Source organism: Thalassophryne amazonica, chromosome 9, assembly GCF_902500255.1.
Source record: "Thalassophryne amazonica chromosome 9, fThaAma1.1, whole genome shotgun sequence".
In the NCBI taxonomy this organism is placed as follows: domain Eukaryota; kingdom Metazoa; phylum Chordata; class Actinopteri; order Batrachoidiformes; family Batrachoididae; genus Thalassophryne; species Thalassophryne amazonica.
Window position 1 is genome coordinate 4,669,776 of NC_047111.1, and position 26,740 is coordinate 4,696,515.

At 43.0% G+C, this 26,740-nt stretch overlaps 1 protein-coding gene across 2 annotated transcripts in view; it reads left to right on the plus strand.

Annotated features, from left to right (window-relative positions):
• The window catches only part of shpk (sedoheptulokinase), a 74,812-nt gene extending 52,824 nt beyond the window's left edge, over positions 1–21,988 (plus strand). The window contains exons 6-7 of one of the 2 annotated variants that reach the window (XM_034177506.1): positions 13,027–13,227; positions 21,298–21,988. In XM_034177506.1, coding sequence (XP_034033397.1) covers positions 13,027–13,227; positions 21,298–21,695 — 599 coding nt within the window. In that variant the 3' untranslated portion in view covers positions 21,696–21,988. The remainder of the gene's footprint in view (positions 1–13,026; positions 13,228–21,297) is intronic. The other variant, XM_034177507.1, reaches the window with a different exon arrangement.
• The last annotated feature ends 4,752 nt before the right edge of the window (positions 21,989–26,740 follow it).

Here is a 26,740-nt window from a genome sequence, read left to right on the forward strand (position 1 = left end):
CCTCCTGAGCACAAGAGATGTTGGCATTGTCACGGTGTATCCTTAACAGGTATGTAGCTGTCTGACTCAGTTGTGGCATGATTTCCTCAAATAGCCCATGGGGAATGTGATTTGTGAGGGGCAGGAGCTGCTCCAAGGTTTTTGGAACAGACTCTTGTGGAAGACGAAGCTCTCAAACCAAGATTGCCATGTCCAGTGGGGTGACCATGACCAGATTAAGGTTGTGCAGTCCAGGGGACAGGAAGTACAAGGGGGAAGGCATTTCGTGTGTGGGGGGAGTATTGTTGATGTCACACAGGCAAGTGGTTGGGACACTCTGGGCATTTAGCAGCCTGTACAAAGCTCCCCTCTGTCCTGGTGGGTGAGTTCGGCTAAGGTCCACCCCTGCTGATCCTCCTCCAGAGGCACTGGGCTGATCAGAATATCTCTCCTGCCTTGGGGGTGAAAAGCTGGGGACAGGTCCTAGCAGTGAATTGGGTCTAGGATGCACTCGGGCGGTTGCTGCATATGGCCGACCTTGGCTGCCTCCCCTGGAGGGTATCGTTGCCACTGGCACATGTGACTGTCTCCATGGCATCTGCGGAAGGGGTGTGTTCCTGAGTCCAAAGGGTCCTTCAGGTGATGGTGGAGTCCTCGGGCCGACTCTTGCTGCAGGCAGATTCTGTGAAGCCGTCATCTCCAGGTGCTGGAACGATGAAGATCCTTCTGTTGCCAACTGGTTTAGCTGCTGGATGGAAGGCGGCTGTGGCGACCAATCATGTCTCGACCATCCCTCCTGTATATCCTCTTCTCCAAACAGTTCTGAGAGTCCAATCAGACTTGATAGAGGCAGATCAGGCATAGGTCCCTAGTCTGGTCTCTCAGCCATACTCCTGTGTCCTAGTAATATACATATACGTTCATTATTACAGCTCCATGTCATTCTTTCAGATATTGTCTATCCTATCCCTCATTTTTGTGGGTGCATGTGTGTGAATGTAAATGTGCGTGCATGTCTTCTTCCTCGTCTACAATATCACCAAGCACGGTCCATCCCAGTCCTCCCTATCTGGGGTGTGCGCCACAATATTAGGTAGCTGGGGGCTGTCGGGGAGGATAATTGGTATTTCATCCATTTCCATATATTCTGGTTCTCTGTCTGTTTCGTTTGTGCTTTCTTCTAGGGCTCGGATGGCTAACAGTGGGAGCTGTCCTACTGTAGATGCAATCAGTTTATTGACCAGAAATTTTATCAAGGGAATACCACAACATATTACCAGCAAGACCGCCACCCCTGTTAGTGCCAAGACTACACCTATCTGATATAACCAGTCTTTCCATGATATCCACCCTCTCCTTAGAGCCCCAAACAGTGAAAACAGTGGGCCAATATTCATTCCATTCCCTACAATGTATCCAGAATCGTCAGTTTCATTTCTCCCTCCTATGGAGTTACTTAACAGTTCCTGTTGCATCTCTTCAAGTGTGATTAAGAGCTCTGTCAAATTTCCGTCTTCCCCTGTACGCATGGGAATAGCTGTGCAACATTCGGTGGCTTTGATCATAATACAAACTCCTTGTTCATCAGCCATCATCATCTCGATAGCTAATCTATTTTGCATTGTCATTAGCGAGGTGGCGTGCAGTTGTTCGGTTAAGGCTCCTACTGCTGCCAATGTCCAGTTCAGGTATCTTTGCTGATTATACCACAAGTAATTAATCCACTGCACCTCCTGGAACCTAGAACGGATTTTTGGAGTAACCCCGAACAGCGGCAATGCCCATCCCCATTTATCCGCGTCTTCATCTGCTTTAACTCTGCTACTGTCTATGGCTTCTAACTGTCGGGGTATCCCTTCTGGTATCCCGTTTCTTACTGTGACGTTGTAGTCTGTTTTAAGTGTCATTATTCCTCTTTTCTTACAACGTTTCTGTGGCATGGGTTGTATTGAATTTGGCATTTCAATTACTGTTTTAGCTCCTGTGAGCATCACAGGAGCACAAAGGCCTTTCCAATTAGGGAACAGCGATGACAGGAGTTTCCTTCTTTGTCCGCATATCTAAAAGATGTCAGCTAAGGGTACCGTTCCCTTAGCTAAATTTGGAGTAGATACCCATGAAGCATGGGTGAGATTCAGTCCAATTACAGACCCCCCTGTGGCCGGTACTATTTGTTCACACTGTATGCCTGCTGCTGGCAGGGTGTGACAGACGGTAATGTTCCATACTGTTTTGGCCGGTTTGTATTCTTGCTGCTTTTGCATACACTGTATGTGGTGTTTTGGCTGGGTCGTCCCTACCTGCCAATCGCTTATGTATTGTGCTACTAAGCCTTTAGCTATACAGAATGGGTGTATCATCCCTTTCTCTATTTTAATCATAGGTAGAACGGTTCCTTCTGTACTTAGAGGCACTGGACAAAGTTTACTGTCGGCAGCATATTTTTCATCACCTACTGCCATTTTCATAACACATTGTGTATAGCATTCTGCTTGGTCTGAGTTATGTTGGGGGCTCCTATAACAGTTGTTGATATCAGGTAGGGGTTTAGCCTGAGGTATCACACCTTTCCGGTGACAGGCTATGCAAGGCTTTTCACTGATCTGCCTAGCCGAAAATTTCAACCATTGGTAAAATAAATTGGTCTTCAACCCTTGTGTGCGGGCTAGGTCTGTACTGGGATCCCATCTCCCTAAGTGACTGCTTGTTTCTAGGCTTCTAATTGTCCTCTTTTTCCTTGGTTTGATTTTTACCCATTTTGTGGCTTCATGTACTGTAACAGTTACGTCTTGCTTGGTTTCCCAGCATCCTCTTTTATCACAAATTACCTCTATGTTGAGTGTTCCCTCCTCTTCACATTTGATGCTAATGGCTTCGCCTAATATGTAATCCCCCAGCTTTCCCTGTATTCCTATGTTCTTGTAGGCTTTTGATTTAATGTATACCAAATTATATGTTTTTCCTGTGTTTAGAATGCCTTGTTTAGCTGCTATTGCGGCCATGGCCACGGCACAGTCCGTTGTATGTTTTGGATGTCTATTTTCTCCCATACTGACCACCAGTAGTATTGTCAATCCCTTGAATAATTCCTTAATCATTGCTCTGATGACTGTTGAGATGTGCTACTAGATGTGCTACTGAGTGAGCCGTCACTAGATGAGCTGTCACTAGGGATGTGTGGTGTATCTGTGCTTTGTCTGGGTTGTACTTCCTGTGGTTCTTCTGTCGGTAAATCTACTCAGTTGCTGTCCGAGTCTGATGTCTCCTGTGGCCTGTCTATCTGTCGGTCTGTATTTCTGTCTGTCTGTTGGCCTGCGTCTCCAGTTGTTTCTGAGTCTGCATCTGAGTCTGTCGCTGCTCTATCTGGCAGGGATCCACTACTCTCTGAAGCTGTGCGTCGTCTTTGTTCAGTCAGTCTCTGTGAGCGCCTTGGCCGGTGTTCGCCTGGCTGCAGGGAGGCGTGGCCTTCCCTCGGTGCTTCTTCTGGCTGCAGGGAGGCGTGGCCGTCCCTCGGTGCTGCTGTAGGGTCTCTGGCTTCTCTTGCTTCCCCCCTTGGCCCGGCGGCTCTGCCAAGACGAGCTTGCCGAGGCCGCAGGGGCGCTGGGCCACCAACCCTACAGCAGTCGTTTAAATGAAACCAAGTGTCCTTACCGTCTACTTTGACTGCTGTACGTGAGGCAAGAATAACTTTAAAAGGACCTTCTCGGCGGGGCCTGTCCCACTTCTTTTTGAACACTTTGACGTAAACCAGATCACCAGGCTGGATGCTCTGATTTTCGAGTGGAATCTCTGCTTCTCTGTCTTCTGTAGCACCTTTGACCTGCAAAAAGATAGTTTTGTGTATTTGGGTTAACTGTCTCAGATAATTATGCCATTCGTCTTGTAGCTGCTCCAGCGATGGTCCTTCGTAGGGTCCTCTCAGGTATGGAATAGGCATCGGCCGACCTGTAAGAGCTTCAAATGGTGTCAAATGGGTTAGTCGGTTAGTTTGTGAGCGCATTGACAATAAAGCAAGTGGCAACGCATCCAGCCAGGTTAGTTTGCCATTGCTGTCTGCTATGATTTTTGCTAGTTTGTTCTTTAAAATGCCATTAGCCCGTTCCACCGTCCCATTTGATTGAGGGTGATAAACACACCCAAACTTCTGTTTGATACCCAATTGTTTGAATGTTTCTTGTGTAACCTTGGCTACAAAAGCCCTACCGTTGTCAGATGAGATAGTATCTGGAATGCCAAATCTTGGAAAGACATCTCGGCACAAGAATTTGGCTACCGTTTTATGGTCTTGATTTGCAGAGGCTACTGCCTCAATCCATCGGCTGAATCTGCATATCACTACCAAAACATATCTCATTCGTTTAACTCGATTTTCAGCTCCCATGTCTATGAAATCCATCATAAGATGTCTGAATGGCCCATCAGGGACCGGAATGTGGGCTAAAGGGGCTGTGAATGATTTCCGGACATTGTACTGTGCACATACCTCGCACTCATTCAACAAACGGTCCACTGTAGCTGCCATATATGGTGACCACCAGACAGCTTTTAGTTTGTTCATAATTTGGACTCGCGAACAATGATCGGGTCCGTGGGCCCAAATGATTGCATGTCGTAATAAATTGGTGGGTAACACAAAATGTCCATGACTACTGCGCCACAGCTTGTCCGCTGGCCCCTGACTGCGTGTCTCAATAGCGCCTCGTTTAACCCACATTCGTTTTTCTTCTCCACTGGCCCTACTTTGAGCCACTATCAGTGCGTCAAGTGAAACCAGTGGGGCACAATCTTGGATGGTTAGCAGGGGAAACATATTTTCTCCTTGTGCTCCTTTGCGAGCTGCGTCATCTGCTAAGTTGTTACCTTGAGCTATGATGTTATTATTCTTTTGATGACCTGCACATTTAACGATGGCTACCTCAGACGGTAATTGGAGAGCTTGTAACAGTTGGGAAATCGCTTCTCCATGAGTGACAGGGGTGCCATCTGCTCTCAGGAATCCCCTTTGTTTCCAAATGTTCACATGTACATGACATACGCCATAAGCGTAGGCTGAGTCTGTGTAGATATTAACACGTTGATCTTTAGCTATCTGGCAAGCCATAGTTAAGGCTTTGATTTCTGCCAGTTGGGCTGAACAAGGCTGATCAATTCCTTGGGACTCCAGTAATTCAAAGGTCTCGCCATCCGTGTTTAGTTTAACAATCCCCATACCCGCATGCAATCCCGCGGCATCCCGAAAGCATGAGCCGTCCACGAACAGGGTTAGATCTGCATCTATGGCGTGATTATACAAATGTTCTCTGGCTCTCAAAAATTTCTCTGTCTCTGCCACACAGTTATGTGGAGTACCATCTAACGGTGTGGTCAATTTGGTGGCGGGATTCACCGTGTGACAACGTTGTATTGTTATTTCTGGAGCGGACAACACAACTTCATATCCAGTGCGTCTAGCTTGTGTTAAGACAAAACGTTGACTGGTTAGCAGGGCATGTAACTGATGTGACGTGTACAACATTACTGCATGTCCCATGATTATGGATGATGCTTTTTGAAATGCAAAGGCAGCTGCTGCTAGACCCTGATAGCATGGTGGCAATCCTGTTTCAATGTTGTCAAGCTTTGTACTATAATAGGCCAATGGTTGTTTTCCTTCATTTGTTTCCTGCATTAGTACAGCACAAGCATATCCAGCTTTTTCAGTAACATACAAATGGAAAGGTTTCCCATAATCTGGGTTACCTAACGCGGGAGCAGATTGCATGTCTGTTTTTAGGGCCTCAAAAGCTCCTGTTGCCTCATCTGTCAAGACAAGGAGAGCTGCATTGCTTGTTTGCCCCACTGCTCTAATTGTGGCACGCAAAGGTGCAGTTTTTATAGCATAATCACAAATCCACGGCCGACTGTACCCTGCCATCCCAAGGAATGAAAGCATCTGTCCCACTGTTTGGGGTTTGGGAGCCTTGATTATAGCCTCCACTTGGCTTGGGGCTATACATCGCGTGGTCCCACACAACTGTCTTCCCAAGTATTCTACTTGTTGTTTGCAGAACTGCAATTTGTCCTTACTTACTTTATGACCTCCATCTGCCAATGCATGCAATACAATTAATGAATCTTTTTCACACTGTTCTTGAGTCTCTGATGCAATAAGGAGATCATCCATATATTGCACCAATGTACTGGGTATGTCAAGGTGTTGTAAATCTTCAGCCAGGACTTTGTTAAAGATGGCTGGGGACAGGTTCAGTCCCTGAGGTAGCCGTGTATACGTTAGCTGTTGTCCCAGAAATGTGAATGCAAACAAATGTTGTGAGTCTGGGTGCACAGACACACTGAAATAGGCTGAACACAGATCGATTACTGTGTACCATTTTGCTCCAGCAGGGGTGCTTGATAGTATAGTATGCGGATCAGGTACTATAGGTGCATCCATTTCTATTATTGCATTGATAGGACGCAGATCATGTACCAGCCGATACTCTTTGGTATTGTTTTTAGGGATAGGATAGATAGGAGTATTGCATGGGCTTGCAGTTTTTATTAAAACTCCAGCTGCCATTAGTCCCTTAATTACTGGTTTTATGCCTTCAATAGCCCGAGGTTTTAATGGATACTGCCTTTGGTGAGGCAGTTTTGCTCCCGGTTTTACTTTTATTTTTACTGGTAAGGCTGTTTTTACTAGTCCTACATCCGTTTTGCTTTTGGACCACACCACTGGTGGTATTTGCTCTAACAATTTCTCTTGTTGGGCCGATAACACCATCTGTCCCTCTGGTCTAGGATTGAGCTCCACTATAGCCTCATCATTTACTTTTAAATTAATTCGTATAAACTGCTGGTCTTTTGACAGATGTACTTGTGGACTTTCCATGTTTTGCCATTCTTCAACTTCTGAGGCTGTCTTTACCATTGGGCCTAGGTCATGGGATTCGTACTTTTCCGAGACTAAAAGGGTCACATGAGGCGTGGCATTCGGCACTTGATACCATTGTTGTTCAGCTGAAGTTAGCTTGACAGAAGCTGCGGCCCCTTGGGGGCCTATATAAATTTCTGTGGTGGTTATGTGAAACAGTCGTTGATTCATCAATACATCCCAGCAGCATGCATAGTCAGTTTGTTCTTGTTTGGCATCGAACATCAGGGTGACATGTAAAGGTAAACTAGGTGTATATACTGCTTCATAGTATTGTTCTGCCCAGGGCTTCCATTTTTCCCATTCCAGTTGAAGATTTGAATTTTCTGGTTGTAACTTCAGCCAGTATACCATGGGTTGCACAGGTCGGACCTTGTTTTCCATGTCCATAAGCACCATAATGTTGGCGAGTGCTTCGTCAGGAAAGTGTATTTGCAGTCCTTGATGGGTACACACTATCTGGGTTTGTAGCTTACATAAAATGTCTCTTCCCAGCAAATTCACAGGTGTATTTTGTGAGTATAACAGGGGTGCTTCAATTGTTTTTCCTGCAATCGTTACAGGAAGTGGGCGTGTAAAAGGTATTATTTGAGTTTTCCCAGAGAAGCCGATGGTCTTAATTACAGACCCAGAGAGGGGGAGATGAGCGCCCATTTTCCCTATGGAAGAGTATGTTGCCCCTGTATCCACCATGAAAGGGAAATCTCTGTTTTGTATATTAACAGTGACGGTTGGTTCTTCCTTAGGTATCATCGAAATAGCCAATGCCACCGTTTCCCCCTCTGTCTTCTCTAGGCCCCCCTATTGCCAATAGGCAGAGGGTCCAACCCAAGGTCGGGCCGGACAATTTCTCATTCGATGTCCAGGTTGTCCACAGCTCCAACACTCATTAGAGGGTTGATCCCCTATTGGGGGTGTTGGTCCCATAGGCGGTCCCACTTGACTGTTCCTGGGAGCTGAGTTTTGGAATCTGCTTCCAAATGAAGGTTGGCGAGATCCTCTTCGCCACCCTCCTCTTTGACCTTGAAAGTTCCGTGACTCTCCTCTCCACCCATGACTGTAGGTGGGTCCATTTCCGGGTGTGCCAGTGCTATGGTAGTGATAGTGATGCTCCACTGGTGCTGAGACTTCTCCTGTAGGAGTGCTTCCTGCTGCTCCTTGGGGGCTCTGTGTGGCTGTTACCACAGGTGCCTGTATGGTGGCAGCAGTGTTTGCGGTAGGGCCTGTGCTTGCCGGCTCAGAAGGAACAGGGGTCATCATTGGTGCCTGGGTCTTTGTTTTTTCTTTCTTGACTTTGGTTAGCTCTCCCAACTGCATCTGCACCAATTTTTTCGTCAGGGATTTTGCTGCATCTTCTTCTTTTTGTTTTTCTTTCTTGTAGATTTCAAGATGGTGACAAATATGCTCAGAGTATAAAGCCCAATTCATTTTTGATAGTCCCACGACTCCATCTAGGGCTTTCTGAACCTCATCTGGTAGAGCCTTTCTTACAGTTATTTTAAACAGGATTTCAGTTGCTGGCGAATGGTTTCATGCATTTCCTGTTTCCTCCGCCCATCTCTTCTGGAATCGGTGCAGGAACTTCTTTGGGCACTCTTCAGGTGTCCACTCCTCATCATCCAATTTAGAGGGATCCAAGACCTCAGGGTACTTTCTTCTCAGTCCTTCCCACATGGAGTTTCTATAGCGATTAAAGGGGACTTCATCATGTTGATTAGTGCCCATCATTTGTGTTAGTCCAACCTTTCCTGCTAATTCTTCAGTGTCATGTTTTCCCATTACATGCATTAGCAAGGCTTTTATGTCACCTAAAGACAAGGTTACCCCTGCAGTGCCTTCTTCTAAGGCAGTTATCCATCTCCCAGCTCCTTGGGTGATGTCTGGCAGCCTGTTGGCCAGCCCCACCATGTCTGTCCAGCTCCATGGGGTATACACATGATGACCATTTCTAACCACCAATGGGCATATGAGGTCTTTGTCCTCCTCTTCTTCTGTGGGGGCTCCATACTGTCTTCCAGATCGAGTGTGACTGACTGGTTCCAGGCAGTCCATCCAGTTGGTTATATTCTGTTCTAAAGCCGCTATGTCTTTGGCTACACGTTGTTGTCTTTGCCTGAGTCGGGCCTCTTTTGCACTCTCGATGATCTCACCAGAAATTTTTCGGGTGGGTGGCTCTATAATGTGATTCCCTTGATTGGGCGTCGATTGTTGTAATATTCTTCTTTCCTCGGCGTCCCTATGTCTTTGTATTCTTTCCTTCGCTAGCCGAAGCTGCTCAGCTAGTTCTTCATTATCTCTTCTGGCCAGATCCAGTGTGTCACAGAAGCTCTTGTGCCACTCTTCGGAGCCTCTATAGCCTGTGAAGGTCCAGTCGGCTGACTTATGGTGGGAGGGGACAGTTTTCAGTGGACCTCGATGTGCAGGCGGAGCCTTCAGGTCTCTCTCTTTATCCTCGTCTGCCTCCGTGTCACTGTTATTTGTGGCCCCCCCTGCTGGTCGTGGTGAGCGACCACCTACTTTCGGACTTGGAGACCTTGTACGATCCATTTGACAGACTGAGGACCTGTCTCCTTGTGGCTCTCGAGCTTTTAGTGTCAGTGTGAATTTGCCCTCCACATCCATGCCTTGGTCCTCTTCACGAGTTCCTAATACAAATTGTCCAGCTGTCTTTCCCATATCATGACGTTTATATGGGGGTGGCTCTGCTTCCCAGCTCGGTGCACTGGCTTTAGTCTCTTTGGATCTTTCCTCTGTCATTTTTTCTCTTTTCTGCTGTAGCCTCTGTGCTTCCTGCTTGAACAAGGCCAAAACTTCTTTTTCTTCAGTGCGTTTTTTGTTGTTATTTACGTTCTTCTGCTGATCTTTAATTTCTTTTTTCTGTATTTCTACCGCAACTGCTTCACACATCACCGGATCAAATGATCCCTCCAAAGGCCATTGCCTGCCCCCATGTGACCTTTTGTGCCACTTTCTCATACATTGGTTGGCCTTAGTGCGTTTTCCTGGATATTTTCTTAGTACTAAGTCTAGCGGGGTACTTTCCCGACCTTGACCTTGAGAGTTACCCATGTAACCCTGACAAACGCTATGTGAGGTGTTTCTATGGTGCTCTGGTAGTCCCTCAGGGGCTGTCCTGATCCAGACCAATAACTTGCTGGCTGTAACACCTGTTTTGTATTTTAAACCCTTAAAAGGATTAAATTTCCAACTGTTATGCCCGTCTTCTTTTTCTTTAACTAAATACGAAAATTTACCTGTTTCCCACCGAACCTTCCTTGGGACCACAGTCAGAGTCAACCTAGGAAACAGTTCTTCACCTGGATCGGTTGGTAGTGTTATTAAATGATTTAATGGTATGCTAATTTCTTTAATAGGATCAGCACAAAGCAGCTCCAGCCACGGGGTTAAACCCTGATGCCACAGACGTCTTATCAGCAGCTCCCAATTAATTAGAGGGAATTGTTCTTTCTTTTGCTTCAGATTGATTACCTTAGTAATCTGCCATAATTTCTGATTGATCTCTTGTTCGTCCTGCCAATGTTCTGCTCCTACACTGTCAAAATAGGTCCTTTCCAGCCAAAAATGTGTCCTGATTCCCTGGGTTTCGATGTCTCCGTCAGTCAAGTAATGTTCTGGGAGTATTATTTCATCATCACTTAAGTCTCCCATCAAAGACTGTCCCAAGCATTGATCAGTCTGTCAGCTTTTTCGCTATAATCTAAGCTTTAACTTTTTTGATTTATAACCAACTTTATTTATTTAATCCTCTTACAACCCTAACACTTCCTAATGTCTTTGCTCCCGACTATCTATTTTTCCTTCTAGTTTTCTTTCTTTGAAATAATATCTACCTTCTCTGTATTTACATAGCAGTCTCTTCTCCTGTCTTTTTCTTCACTGTCTCTGTTTCACACTTTCCTCTCTGCCTGTCATGCACCTCCCAAGTCCTTCTGTTGGGTCTAAACGTTTCCTCCTCCTCGTACTCTTTACATTAATCTTGTATGTCAGCCAGCCTGCAAGCCCTCACAGCTTTGCCTGCAACTCCCCGCTTACTCTCCGCTCTCCCACACACCAATCTTCAAAAGCTTTATACACAAAAATTATTAAAAACAACTTTCTATATATCTCTATCTAGACTTCTGCCACCCTTTACTCCGCGGCTTTAAACAACCTTTTTATTCACTTAACACCAATGTGTTCTGTTTAAGTATGTATCTCTTCTTCACGTTAGACAGCTTCTCCGGCGCTGCCAGCAACTCATATATTATTTTTTAACGAGCCCTCTTTGAGCGTACAATATTTCATTTACTTCTACGCCTTACCGCGCCTCGCGTGCGTATCCTGTGCTTAATATTATTTTTCACAAGCTCCTCTCTGAGCATACAATATTTCATTTATTTCTACGCCTTACCGCGCCTCGCGTGCGTATCCTGTGCCTTTCTGCACTTTCTTCTACTTTTTTCACTTACTGAGCTCCTCGTGAGCTTAATGTGCCTTTGCATTGAAAATACTCTTTTTCTTTTCTTAAAAAAAAAACCTCATATTACTGTGTACTTAATTACTTATGCTTCTCCCACGCCCCACAAGCGTGTATTTGGTGCCTTACTGCACTATTTTCTGCTTCATTAATTCTCATGTATTCTGCACTAACTCTCTATTTTATTTTTTTTATAGTTTTTCTCTTTTCTTAAAAAATGACGTCCTTTATTGAGCTCTTTTACTTACTGTCAGCTGTGCTACTTTGCACTTTTCTCTTCAAATCTCTTTATCACGTACGGTATTTCTACTGCGCCCCCTCAGGCGCTTATCTTGTGCACGTATTCTCTGTTAAACTCTTTTTCTCACTTATTTCACTTCAGTCTCTGTTAAACTCTTTAAATAACCTTGTATTACCTTGTATCTTTTTGTCAGTATACTCCCCTAAATTAACCCCTACAGCGCATGCTATCAGCCGGCACGTTAGTAACGAATTTCAACACCAATTATTCCCCAAGCATCCAGGTTAGTTCTCCATGCACTCTTTTCCGCACCAGAGTTCATGAACATTCCTGACCTTTCACTCACACAGACATTCTTTTTCCCGGGAACACACACACCTTCTGAGCATTTTATCTACAAGGCCTGATAATTTTCAATCTTATCTTTTTTTAGTCTCTTATCAATTTTCTTAGTCCAGGTTCTTTTGGGTAAGAGGCAATTAAAAATATCACCTGTCAACTTGGGCGGAAATCCCGACTCACTCCTCCAGATCGTGCAGAAGTTACAAAAGGTTTCTGCTTACCTTTTAGTCGTGAGCACTGTTATTTACGGTCTGGAGGGATGAGCTGGACTGCCCCAGGCTGCCGGAATGCCCCTGGACCCTCCTGAAGCTGGCTCGCCAAGTTCTGTCGTGGTTCGTCTTTAGTCTTCTCGGGATGTCGTCTTTTAGATAACACAAACTAATTGCAAGTGATATGCTAGAAAAGGACACAACACTTTAGAATAATTCAGCCTTAAGCAAGATAAAATGCACAGAGTTTTTAAGTTTATTTAAGCCTTCGACACAGAGCTTAGACAAACTGAGTCCTCTAGAGAGACTGAATATGTGACAACCGCGCTCATCTATTTATTGGAGTCCCGCGGGCATCGCTCCTCCTTCGACTTTTTTATTTATTTTATTCCCAAAACATGGTTTTCTATTGGAAGCGTCCTCTAGTGAACCCTAAGCAGGTGTTAGGCCATTATTTCAATGTGACAAACGCTCCCATTAAAACTTGAAGGATTTACAACTGATTTTTTTAAAAGACCTTCAGCCACAGGTGCAGCTGGCCTGAGGCCCCCCGCACGTGGCCTCAGCCACAGGTGCAGCTGGCCCGAGGCCCCTGCACGTGGCCTGCGGGAAAGCACCTAAGAGGCCTTGGAAAGCCCCTGACAGACTGAATGACTAATAGAGCCCTTTTTTTTGGGTTGAACACCTGCTAGTTCAGCCAGAGGACATACAGTTCAGATCAGGACACTTGATAGTTCATCATAGTTCAAATAAGGACCTAAAAATTCTTCTACATGGGAGTTGATTTTCGATCCCATTGTGAATGAAACTATATTGCAGTATGAAGTAAATACATTCAGGTAACAGTTGTTTCCTGATTTCCTAGTTCTTAACATCAGCACCTCAGCCCAGTTGACCTATGCCATGCCAACTGACTTCAAACCTGCAGAGTCCCCTCAGCCTGCCTCTTCAATCTCCTACTTCCCTTACTTTGATGGCTCGTACTTGGCTGTTGCAGCATCACTCAATGGAGGGAATGTCCTGGCCACGCTTGTCAAGATGCTCTCAGCTTGGATGGAAGAACTCGGTATGTGTTTAATTTAATTTATATAGTACCAAATCACAACAACACTGCCTCAAGGCACTTAACACGAGTAAGCTCAACCTTACCAACCCCCTGAGCCAGTACACAGGTGACAGTGGTAAGGAAAATCTCCCTCTGGTGATAGTGAGGAAGAAACCTCAAGCAGACCAGACTCAGAGGTGACCCACTGTTTAGGCCGGGGGTAGGCAATCGTGCCATGAATGGCCAAGACACTGCAGGTTTTCCTTCCTACCATTCACCTCAGCAGGTGATTTAATTGACAATCAGGTGTTTATGTTCAGGGGAGAAGCTCATCAGCAACCCACCTGCTGAGGTGATTGGTTGCAAGGAAAACCTGCAGTGTCTCGGCCCTCATTGCCCACCCCTGGTTTAGGCCATTTTAACAGTTACAAGGTTTTTACAAATTTTACAAGAATTTCTTTACAAACAGAAGAAACAGGATAAGACAGGACAGAAGAGCAACAAAAACTGAGTCCTTAACTTGAATTATAAAGCAATCCATCTTTGATCTTCAGATGGTTGAATAGGTACGTCTTGAAAACATAGGTCTTTCTGTGGTCAGTACGATGCCCTGGGGTGCAGAGCCAGTATCTGTTAAAGGTCTTGTGCCTCAGACAGAGAGAAAAAGAATAGAATATTTCGGTCGGAAATAACTGTACCAAAGGCATTAACCCTCTGGGGTCCGAGGGCATTTTTTGGACATTTCACTCGCCTGGCATAAATGTTTTATTATTGCTGTTAACAGCTCTCCCTGCATCCCACAATCAGATTTCCAGGACAACCTGTTCTTTCATAATATATATGCTTTTATTGTATTTTATAAGTGTAATAAAGGTTTATAATCAGAAATAACAAAGGAAAAAGTAAAGCGGAAAATAATTTTCCACACACATTTATTCAAAACACACAGCAAACTATGATAAACAACTGTTTTGACACTTTATAAAGGTTATTTGAGGCCTTGTGTGAAAGACGGTACCACAAAAAGTTCAAACAATAAACACAAATGCACAGTTTGAACAATATATACAAAATGGTCTATGCGTTTTTGTTTGTCTTCAACTCAAAGCAATTTCTGTCTGCTATTACACAAAGGTCACATCACAAATTTCTATTTCTACTGTGTTTTGGAGTCTTCTGTCTGACTCTGCAAGCAGCTTTCATTTCACACTTTGGCTCCTACAGTCTGAGGAGTGGCCCCTCTCCCCCATGCGAGGCTCTCTGTCTGCTTTCACTTTCGCTGTGCGTAATGGCGCAGGGCGCATTGGAGGAGTTAGGGGCCTAATCAAATGGGCCAACTAGTAAGATATCACTCCTGAAAACGATCTTTGGTTTATCACATGAGGTAAATCTGCCCTACGATTGGATTTTGGAAAACCATGTGACTGTGAACCAATTCCGATTGGACACTCACATTCTGCACGTCATCACTCAGCTTCTATGAGGAGTACACAGATGGCCGATGGTGGGTTGAAAGTCCGTGGAGTTAACTTTTCAGCAAAAAAAAGAGAGTAAGTTTCTACCTCATATCATTAAAAAGTTATTTATAATTTAGTAAAGCTTGGTCCCAGCCGTCGTATACGACAGCGTTGCTCCCAGAGGGTTAATTCACCAGCAGTAAATCAACACAAAAGTAGAGAGAATACCAAGGTGGTCGCTGGTAGGTAGCCCTGTGCTTCACTAACAACCCAGAATTTAGATTTAATGAGGCCGACACCTGTTCTGTTGCTAATAATATGACTAAAAGAAAGGAGGATGTTGCAATTTGAGCTTAATTAGGGTCAAATTAAACCCCAGACAGCCAGGACACAGAGGCGTGTGTTACAAAAATCCAAGGTGCTTTAATAATCCAGGTGAGTGAGCAAAAACCAAACAAGCAGGTGCAGGGATGTGAGTACAACAATGAGTCCAACAATAAAACAGAGGGCAGAGAATAATCGGGCGGTGTGATGGCGAGGACAAAACTAATGACCATTGGGAACAAGGTGCACGATAAACCATATGGGGTACTTAAAATACATAAGGAATACTGGAGAGACCAGGAGACCAGAACACCATGACATATCAATGAGATGTTAATCAACTGGCAAAAGACAAATGGGTGTGGCTTAAAAGCAAAAGAACTAATGAACAATAGTTGCAAAAATCACACAGACAGGAAACAACAGAGACACATGAAATCCACAGGCACTAAAGGAACATAAAAAGCAAAAACAGTGGAACTAAAACAAAACATAAGCAACTAAAACACGGATCAAAAGACAATCCAAAGAGACAAATGCCAGCAACAAATAAAGAACTGAGTAAAGTGACAAGACACAGACGTATATAAAGGCACCAATGAAGGAAAAACCACAAAGACATGGAGAACTGAGGGCAGGGGAAACCTAAAGACACAACGGGAGCAAAAACACAGAGACGTGATAGACTGGGAAGATGCACAGACAGCGGACTAAACACGAGGAAGATGGACAGCGGGAGACCCACACATACAAGACTCCGACATGGATCACAGGCACATGCACACCTAAACGGAACCCACATGAATGACAAACGATGGAAAGAACCACACACGCACAAGACTCAGACATGGACCACAGGCATCCATGTGCACACACAGAAATGGGATCCACACAAATGACAGACGACGGAAAGAACCACACACACACACACACACGCACACACACACACACCAAAAACCAAAGAAGACTGGAACACAAATCTAAAAACAGAAGGCACAGACAGAGCAAGTGGAGCGCACATACAACAGAGGAAGCATAATTCCATACTACACCATCAGTATGCCAGTCATACAAGAGGAAGAATAGATACGTCTTTAGTCTGGATTTAAATGGAGATACGGAGATATAACAGTGATTTTTTTCTCTGCAGGGAAATCATTCCACAAGATAAGCGCACAATAAGAAAAATGTCAACTTTTTTGTTTTTTTTAACCTTTAGGACACAACGTAGTCCTGCACCCTGAGAATGCAGAGCATGGGTGGGTACGTAGGGTGTAATTGGGTCAGCTAGGTAGGGGGGCACAAGTCTGAATAATACTATACAGGGTTCTAGCTAGCGCAAACTTGCGTTACGGCCCGTTATGCTATAATTTTGGACTGTTACGCTTGTTTTAGACCATTCTGATTTTCAGTACAGCGTCTGTAATCAACCGTTTCTGCAGCGTGACTCCAGTTTGAAGCGTGAATCGAAGCAATGCTTTGATGCAATGGCTCATGGGTCTTTGATTTGCTGCTCTTCAGAAGCGGTAAGTCTGCTTCTTAACCCCTCTCAAAACCATTAAAATATCATGAGTCACTTTTGTGTGGATTAAAGTCCCTAACTGGGACTCTTGTCTTGTTGCAGTCGAGAAACGAGAATCGTCCTCCATTCCATTGACACAGCTTTAAACGCTGCGTGGCTCACTGCCGAGATGAAGTCCACTCGGAATTAATAACTTCAAAACGAATCGCCGCTTTAAATAAAATGACACCTCTTACAAACGTTGCAATACAGACAATAAACTACAATCGACTAAAACATTTTTTTCCTCCCAAAATGAGACATCTTGCATTCTTTATAAACCTGACCTGCAGCACATCTGCAAGAGCTGCAGCTCACATAGGTATGGAAATACATTCATGGCAATAATAATGTCTGAAAGGAAATGCTTTTGACAAAAACTAACAGATTTCATTTCTGTTTATGTCCAGAGATCAAGGATCCACCATGTAGAGTTTATTATGTCCAGAGTTTAAGGAGCCAGTAACCAATTTCATATTTACTTTAAGACTCAGTAAAATGTTGTTCAATTTCAACTTAATCAGCTTATAAAGCGCCAAATTACAACAAAAGCCATCTCAAGGTGCCTCACACAGAACAGTTCAACATAAAAAAATAAAATAAATAAATAGAAATAAAAAAATTCAATACCTAATTAAAAACAGAAGTAAAAGAATAAAACATAACAAAATAAAGTTTTTGTAACGTCCCAGTTAGCAACACAACATCAAAGTATTCATGATTATAAGTCTCTCTTCACACATGTGCTCATAATTAGTGGTCTCTGTTTTTTTTTTTTTTTTTTTTTTTGCTCTCCCTGAGCAAGTTAACAAGTGCATTTCCAGAAAACGTCTTGCTCGGCAATTCTCGGCGTGTGACGTACTTATTAGCAAAACAGATACATCCCGATGGCTGAGTTACAGAACAAAACAAATGCAGTTATGTCCGATAACGAAGCTTCAGAGCTTTTCTTTGAAAGTGATGGCTTGGATTTACAGAGGAGACGACACACTTCACACCGAAACTTAACTTTTTCAGAATCTGTCAGATTTTGGAACCTAATTGTGGTGACACTGCTGTTTGTGTCACAAGATGCTGGTTTACTGCCGTCATGTACTGGACGTGCCTGGACATGCAGATGTATGTCTCACATTGGGAAAAACTCAGAAGATGCTATTTTCAGGAGATAATGGACTCTCTATCTAACGTGCCACAGTCATGACAGTGACTCTCTTTACACTGGGATGAGTGGAATGGTAACTTTTTTTTTTTCATCTTTTGCTTTGTGTTCCTTTTAGTAGAGCTTTCAATGAAAGTAATTTTTTTTTCTTACTTCGAGAGAGTCTGGATGTGTGTGTGTGCATGCACAGCAGCTGTTTTAACATGCAGCTCTGCTGTTTTATTGCTCACAGAAATGATCACATCTGTCCCATCATCCATATTCGTAAATGCAGAGTATTGAAAAGGACCCACAATTTACACGGACATCTGGCTGAATTTCAACAATATAATCAGTATTAAACTGATATATATATATATATATAATTCGATTTTTCACAGTTAAATACAACACTTATAATGTCTTGTTTTGATTTTAACAGACTGCATTTATGACTAATGGCCATGCAGGTGCACTAAACCTTCTTAGGGCTGCAGCTTTTACCATGACTGCATCAAAATTAAGAGTTATCGCTTGAAAACGAGTCATCATACAACCCCGATTCCAATGAAGTTGGGACGTTGTGTAAACTGTAAATAAAAACAGAATACAATGATTTACAAATCCTCTTCAACCTATATTCAGTTGAATACACCACAGAGACAAGATATTTAATGTTCAAACTAATAAACTTTATTGTTTTTGTGCAAATATTTGCTCATTTTGAAATGGATGCCTGCAACACATTTCAAAAAATCTGGGACAGTGGTATGTTTACCACTGTGTTACATCACCTTTCCTTCTAACAACACTCAATAAGCATTTGGGAACTGAGGACACTAATTGTTGAAGCTTTGTAGGTGATTGCTTGATGTACGACTTCAGTTGTTCAACAGTCTGTGGCCTCCGTCGTCGTATTTTGCGCTTCATAAAAGACGTTGCTTGGATGGCAGCATGTGTTGCTCCAAAAACCTGGATGTACCTTTCAGCATTGATGGTGCCATCACAGATGTACAAGTTGCCCATGCCATGGGAAATAACACACGCCCATACCATCACAGATGCTGGCTTTTGAACTTTGCTCTGGTAACATTCTGGATGGTCTTTTTCCTCTTTTGTCCAGAGGACACGACGTCCATGATTTCCAAAAACAATTTGAAGCGTGGACTCATCAGACCCCAGCACACTTTTCCACTTTGCATCTGTCTATTTCCAATGAGCTCGGGCCCAGAGATGGCGGCGGCGTTTCTGGATGTTGTTGATGTATGGCTTTTGCTTTACATCGTAGAGTTTTAACTTGCACTTGTAGATGTAGCGACGAACTGTGTTAACCGACAATGGTTTTCTGAAGTGTTCCTGACCCTACGCGGTAAGAGCCTTTACACAATGATGTCGGTTTTTAATGCATTGCCACCTGAGGGATTGAAGCTCACGGGCATTCAATGTTGGTTTTCGGCCTTGCCAATTACGTGTAGAAGGTTCTCCAGATTCTCTGAATCTTCTGATTATATTATGGACTGTAGATGATGGAATCCCTAAATTCCTTGCAATTGAACATTGAGAAACATTGTTAAACTATGGGACTATTTTTTTCACGCAGTTGTTCACAAAGTGGTGATCCTCGCCTCATCTTTGCTTGTGAATGGCTGAGCCTTTTGGGGATGCTCCTTTTATACCCAATCATGACACTCACCTGTTTCCCATTAGGTGTTCTTTGAGCATTCATCAACTTTCCCAGTGTTTTGTTGGCCCATCCCAACTTTTTTGAAACGTGTTGTAGGCATCCATTACCAAAATGAGAAAATATTTGCACAAAACCAATAAAGTTTATCAGTTTGAAAATTAAATATCTTGTCTTTGTGGTGTATTCAATTTTGCAAATCATTGTATTCTGTTTTTATTTACATTTTACACAATGTCCCAACTTCAATGGAATTGGGGTTGTAACGCAACATCACATTTATGTAAATTTTGGAATTAATCTGTGCTTCAGTTCTTAACATTAGCAGCTACGTTCCATTCAAGCGCACACTGGGATGCGTCTAATAGTTACATCACCTTTCGGAAACACACAACTGTTCATGAGTATTTTGTTTTCGTAAGTCTCTATAGCCATTTGTTGCTTATGCCGTATACTTTGAAACCGGTCACGGACGTGTACAAAGTAATCCCGGTGGATCACTAACAGCCTAAATCTAAATTATCATTTTGGTGCGTCATGTCCTTTAAAATCAGACCTTACAGAGACAGGAAGCCAATGAAGGGATGCCAAAATCACTGTGATGTGGTCAACTTTCTGGACCTTGTCAGAATTTTGGCATCAGTATTTTTAACCAATTGGAGACCCCTAATGATGGACTGTGGTAAGCCAGAGAATAGAACATTGCAATAATCCAGTATAGATGAGAAAAATGCATGGGTCAGAGTCTCTGCATCAGCCATAGACAGGATGGGATGAATCCTTGCTATGTTATGAAGGTGGAAGAAAGCAGTCCTAGTGATATCTCCAATGTGTAGGTCAAAGGACAAGATGACAACAAAAATCACCCCAAGGTTCCTCACTTTGTCCATGTGATGTATGACACACAAGTCTAAGTTCAGCATTAGTTGGTCAAACTGATGCCAGTGTCTTGCTGGACCAAAATCATCATTTAAGTCTTCTCCAAATTTCAAAATAAGAAATTGCTCAACATCCAGCTTTTCACTTACACAAGACAATCCTCTAAAATTTGGTGTGTATAAGATTACCAGCAGTTATCGGTATGTACAACCTGTTATCATCAGCATAGCAGTGAAAAGTAATCCTATAGCATCGCAGTATGTGCCCAAGGCATATACTATATAAAAGGAGAAAAGCAGGGGGCCTAAGATGGAACCCTTTATTTTATCTGAACATGGTTTGAGGTGACATTATTGTATAGGACACAGTGAGAGTGACTGGTTAGGTATGATGCCAACCAACCAAAGGACATTTCCAGCAATCCTAAAGTGATTCTGCAGCCTATCGGGTAACATCAGTATATTACTGTTGGTTAATAACTTCTGATTTTGATGGAGATAAGATTTAGGAATCTGATACAGTTGTAAGTTTCAAATGTGTCACAGAATAGGTAGATTCAGGTGTTAAACACTTCCTCAGTTTCAAAGACTAGGCTACATTTTGAAAGATTTAAACCTGGAAACAATCTCCCAGTGTGAATTGGCCCAGTCACGTTCAAGAAAAATAGGAATACAACACTTTTGTTTTTGTTTGATTGCCAGAAGAAACCTCAAGCAGACCAGACTTCGAGGGGTGACCATCTTCACTCCCTCGCCAGTCCTGTCCAGAGTGACATGCCTGTGCCACTCAGTCTTTTACCTCCAACTGAGTGGGAGTTCCCGTTTAAACCTGTGATCACTCGATGAAATGACCCTTTGCTGTTTCAAACATTATACTTCGATTGAACAGAAGTTAAAGAATCTCTAAAATCTCTAAAGTTCAGTTGATGTAGGGCAGAAGAATAATACAGACAGCGGATGTAACATTTCATGCTGGTCTTGTTAAACATGGTAAACTGACAGCTGTTCACAGATGAGTGTTTGTTGGTTTGTTTGTTTTTTGCCCCTTATAGGAGTGGAACTGAGCAATTCCTGCTTGTATGAGAAGCTGATTCATTGCGGCCTAAACCAGGAAAACACAGACCTGATGTTGAGTCCCACCATCCTGGGAGAGAGACACAACCCTCTCCACTTGGGTCAGGTGACCAATATCTCCACGTCCAATCTGTCTCTGGGTCATGTGACCAGGGCACTGTGCCGCGGAGTCCTCGATAACATCACCTCCATGATGCCTGCAGAGAGTCTGCAGCAGGCGGGGATCAGTCGGATCATAGGCACCGGCAGTGCGCTGGCCCGCAACAAAGTGTTCAGACAAGAGATGGAGCGGGCGTTTACTCAGCCTGTGACCTACAGACCAAATGCTGACTCTGCCATCGGAGTGGCCTTGGTCCTCTGTGACAGATTAGAATGACAGTTATAATCGAGAGTGAAATCAGTTTTACGTGGTTTAATTTGCACATTTTTAATTTCTGCTTGGACACGTCATGAAATGGTTTAGTGCAGAAAAAGAAGAATGAAAAATGTATTTAACAGAGTAATGTTCAAAATACGATTTTATTTTTAATGACTTGTTTTGTTGCACAAAACAGTAAGATAATTTAAAATGTTTAATAAATGTCCAGTTTTATCACAATGACTCAAAAATCATCTTCCAGAAATATTCAACCATTCAACATTAATAATTTCTGCCTTAGGCTGATCTGACCCCAGAATACAGAAACTGATTCTAGAATAGACTAAACTTCAGGGCCTGTATTCACAAAGCATCTCAGAGTCCTCTCAGCAAGCTCCCAACATGGCTTAAGAGTGATCCAGGAAGTGTCTGAGAGCAACTCTGAGCAAGGAGCAGACAGAGACTTCTATCTTGGTGAGGAGGTGGGGTTGACCCCGTTACTAGGTATGATGCAGTCTTCGAAGAGCTATGATTGGTTGTCACAAAATGGGAAAGAGGAAAAAAAAACCAAATGCCCCCCGCGCTCCTAGTTATGAACTGACAGTAAAATCAACTATCATCTATATTATAACAGCCAAATGGCCTCTGTGTGCATGTATGTGTGCATGTGTATGGCTTCAATCACGGAGAAACTGGGGAGAGCTGAAATACATTAAAAATACATGGATGACACAAGAAAGTGAAAACACATTTCTATTGTGGTTGATTTAAAAATCAAATGACAAAATACAAGTAATAAGTGTGTATATGATAACAAGAACCTAAACCAGGGGTGGCCAAGTTCGGTCCTCGAGATCTACCTTCCTGACACTCTTAGTTGTCTCCCTGTTCCAACACACCTGAATCGAATGAAAGACTCGATAGCAGGGTTTTAATGAATCTTTCATTGGATTCAGGTGTGTTGGAACAGGGAGACAACTAAGAGTGTCAGGAAGGTAGATCTCGAGGATCGAACTTGGCCACCCCTGACCTAAACAATTTCTAAATACATTAAGGAAGTAAATTAACATTAAACCTAATTAACAGAAGCTAACAGGGGTGTGTTTCTCTTAAAAATGGTTGAGGTCTAAGGTTCTAAAAACATTCTGGACTCAAACACCATTCCAGTGCATTGTTTAATTTATTACCACCCTTGAAAAATGTCATTTTATATCCCCACGGGCAACATGCTAGTAACGTTTATGTTACCAAGGGAAAATTCTAAGAACTGTCTCAAAATTTAAGGAATTCTAAGATTTTTCTTAGAATGAAATCACTGAGTTACTTTTAGCCTTAGGATGCTTTGTGAATATGGGCCCAGATTTGCAATATTATTTATAACAGGATTACATGAAAGTGGGTTATTATATTGCAGTCACATTACAGTCATGCTGCATCATTTTGGAAAAAAAATTGCATGTGAAAAAACAATTAGAGCTGATATAGTTGTTATTTTCTTAATTGCAGGAGCCTGATCTAAACAGTCATGGTATGAACCGGATATTCACACTCACCAGACAAAAGCAAAAGCCCTAATGCTTTTGTATGCTTTTCCATATAATATACACTGTATATACTACATTTTGTATAACGGATTTTTGCTCACATCGCAGAAAATCTCTGTCCCGTTCCGATCACAATGCATTTCCATTAAAAATCTCCCTTGTATGTACTGGACAGAACAGTCTGGACGTGCACAGTAATTACGTTCAGCACTAACTCTCACAGATACAAGGAAAGTGCCGTATTTCCGTGACTAAAATCCCGGCCATTTATTTTGTTTCAAATTGCTCTGACCGGGGACCGATGTGCACTTGCTAAATCAGGCACCACAAAGGCTGTGATTTGTCACTTTTCCGGTTTCACTCCTTCCTCTCCCGTCATATTTTAAGAGATTTTGCAGTGCGCACCCAATTACATTTCGATCATGGCTCAAATACGTTTGGCAGAAAAGTCTGCAAATATGCAGCAGGGGCAAGTGCATTTTGTGGCAGCGGCATGTTGTCTTGGTTCTTCCAGTGGCGTCTGTATGTGCTGCGGCAGATGTCACTGTTTTCTGTACCTGCCCAGACAACATGCCACAGATACAGATCATTTGCCGCCTCCTGACTGTAACTAATCAGTTACATACATATAACAGTATAAATACTTCTGGGAAGTTCTTTTCTTCAAAAAACCCATTAGCCACATGAATTTTAAATTTTTGTGGGAAATAAGGCGTAAGTTCTGTTTCATCTGTTTAACAGTCCATTTTGAAAGTTTCCAGTCTTCATGCACTGATATGGGAGAATCTCTCTGTGTCCTACCCTGACCTAATTTATCCCGCAAACTAATATGGTTTACTGGGGTGTGGCCATTGTCATGCACAAGCAACTACTTGGACCCAAAGGTAAATGTTAGAACCATAGCCACCTGGTGACAAAAAGTTTGTGTCCTGCGTGAGAGGGATCGGCCACTATCTTCCTTCCTCCTCTCAGGGCCCTGGAGGTGTACAGGTCCTGTAGGGATGGCAGTCGATCACCTTCTCTGCTGTGTGGATGTTACGCTGCAGTCTGCTCCTGTCCTTTGCTGTGGCAACAGCATACCAGATGGTGATGGAGGAGGAGATGATAGACTCAATGATGGCAGTGTAGAAGTAAACCATCATTGATTTGGCAGGTTGAACTTCCTCAGCTGCCATAGAAAATACATCCTCTGTTGTGCTCTCTTGGTGAGAGAGCTGACGTTCAGCTCCCACTTGAGGTCCTGGGTGATGGTGATCTCCAGGTAACAGAAAGACTCCACAATGGCAACTTGGCAGTCACACAGGGTGATGGGGTTGGCTGCCACTGGGTTCTTTCTGAAGTCAACAACCATCTCCACTGTCTTGAGGGCACTGAACTGATTGTTCTGTTTCTACCAGGACACCAGCTGATTGATCTCCTGCCTGTATCAATCAATCAATCAATCAATCAATCAATTTTTTTATATAGCGCCAAATCACAACAAACAGTTGCCCCAAGGCGCTTTATATTGTAAGGCAAGGCCATACAATAATTATGTAAAACCCCAACGGTCAAAACGACCCCCTGTGAGCAAGCACTTGGCTACAGTGGGAAGGAAAAACTCCTTTTTAACAGGAAGAAACCTCCAGCAGAACCAGGCTCAGGGAGGGGCAGTCTTCTGCTGGGACTGGTTGGGGCTGAGGGAGAGAACCAGGAAAAAGACATGCTGTGGAGGGGAGCAGAGATCGATCACTAATGATTAAATGCAGAGTGGTGCATACAGAGCAAAAAGAGAAAGAAACAGTGCATCATGGGAACCCCCCAGCAGTCTACATCTATAGCAGCATAACTAAGGGATGGTTCAGGGTCACCTGATCCAGCCCTAACTATAAGCTTTAGCAAAAAGGAAAGTTTTAAGCCTAATCTTAAAAGTAGAGAGGGTGTCTGTCTCCCTGATCTGAATTGGGAGCTGGTTCCACAGGAGAGGAGCCTGAAAGCTGAAGGCTCTGCCTCCCATTCTACTCTTACAAACCCTAGGAACTACAAGTAAGCCTGCAGTCTGAGAGCGAAGTGCTCTATTGGGGTGGTATGGTACTACGAGGTCCCTAAGATAAGATGGGACCTGATTATTCAAAACCTTATAAGTAAGAAGAAGAATTTTAAATTATATTCTAGAATTAACAGGAAGCCAATGAAGAGAGGCCGATATGGGTGAGATATGCTCTCTCCTTCTAGTCCCCGTCAGTACTCTAGCTGCAGCATTTTGAATTAACTGAAGGCTTTTTAGGGAACTTTTAGGACAACCTGATAATAATGAATTACAATCGTCCAGCCTAGAGGAAATAAATGCATGAATTAGTTTTTCAGCATCACTCTGAGACAAGACCTTTCTGATTTTAGAGATATTGCGTAAATGCAAAAAAGCAGTCCTACATATTTGTTTAATATGCGCTTTGAATGACATATCCTGATCAAAAATGACTCCAAGATTTCTCACAGTATTACTAGAGCTCAGGGTAATGCCATCCAGAGTAAGGATCTGGTTAGACACCATGTTTCTAAGATTTGTGGGGCCAAGTATAATAACTTCAGTTTTATGAGTTTAAAAGCAGGAAATTAGAGGTCATCCATGTCTTTATGTCTGTAAGACAATCCTGCAGTTTAGCTAATTGGTGTGTGTCCTCTGGCTTCATGGATAGATAAAGCTGGGTATCATCTGCGTAACAATGAAAATTTAAGCAATACCGTCTAATAATACTGCCTAAGGGAAGCATGTATAAAGTGAATAAAATTGGTCCTAGCACAGAACCTTGTGGAACTCCATAATTAACTTTAGTCTGTGAAGAAGATTCCCCATTTACATGAACAAATTGTAATCTATTAGACAAATATGATTCAAACCACCGCAGCGCAGTGCCTTTAATACCTATGGCATGCTCTAATCTCTGTAATAAAATTTTATGGTCAACAGTATCAAAAGCAGCACTGAGGTCTAACAGAACAAGCACAGAGATGAGTCCACTGTCCGAGGCCATAAGAAGATCATTTGTAACCTTCACTAATGCTGTTTCTGTACTATGATGAATTCTAAAACCTGACTGAAACTCTTCAAATAGACCATTCCTCTGCAGATGATCAGTTAGCTGTTTTACAACTACCCTTTCAAGAATTTTTGAGAGAAAAGGAAGGTTGGAGATTGGCCTATAATTAGCTAAGATAGCTGGGTCAAGTGATGGCTTTTTAAGTAATGGTTTAATTACTGCCACCTTAAAAGCCTGTGGTACATAGCCAACTAACAAAGATAGATTGATCATATTTAAGATCGAAGCATTAAATAATGGTAGGGCTTCCTTGAGCAGCCTGGTAGGAATGGGGTCTAATAAACATGTTGATGGTTTGGATGAAGTAACTAATGAAAATAACTCAGACAGAACAATCGGAGAGAAAGAGTCTAACCAAATACCGGCATCACTGAAAGCAGCCAAAGATAACGATACGTCTTTGGGATGGTTATGAGTAATTTTTTCTCTAATAGTTAAA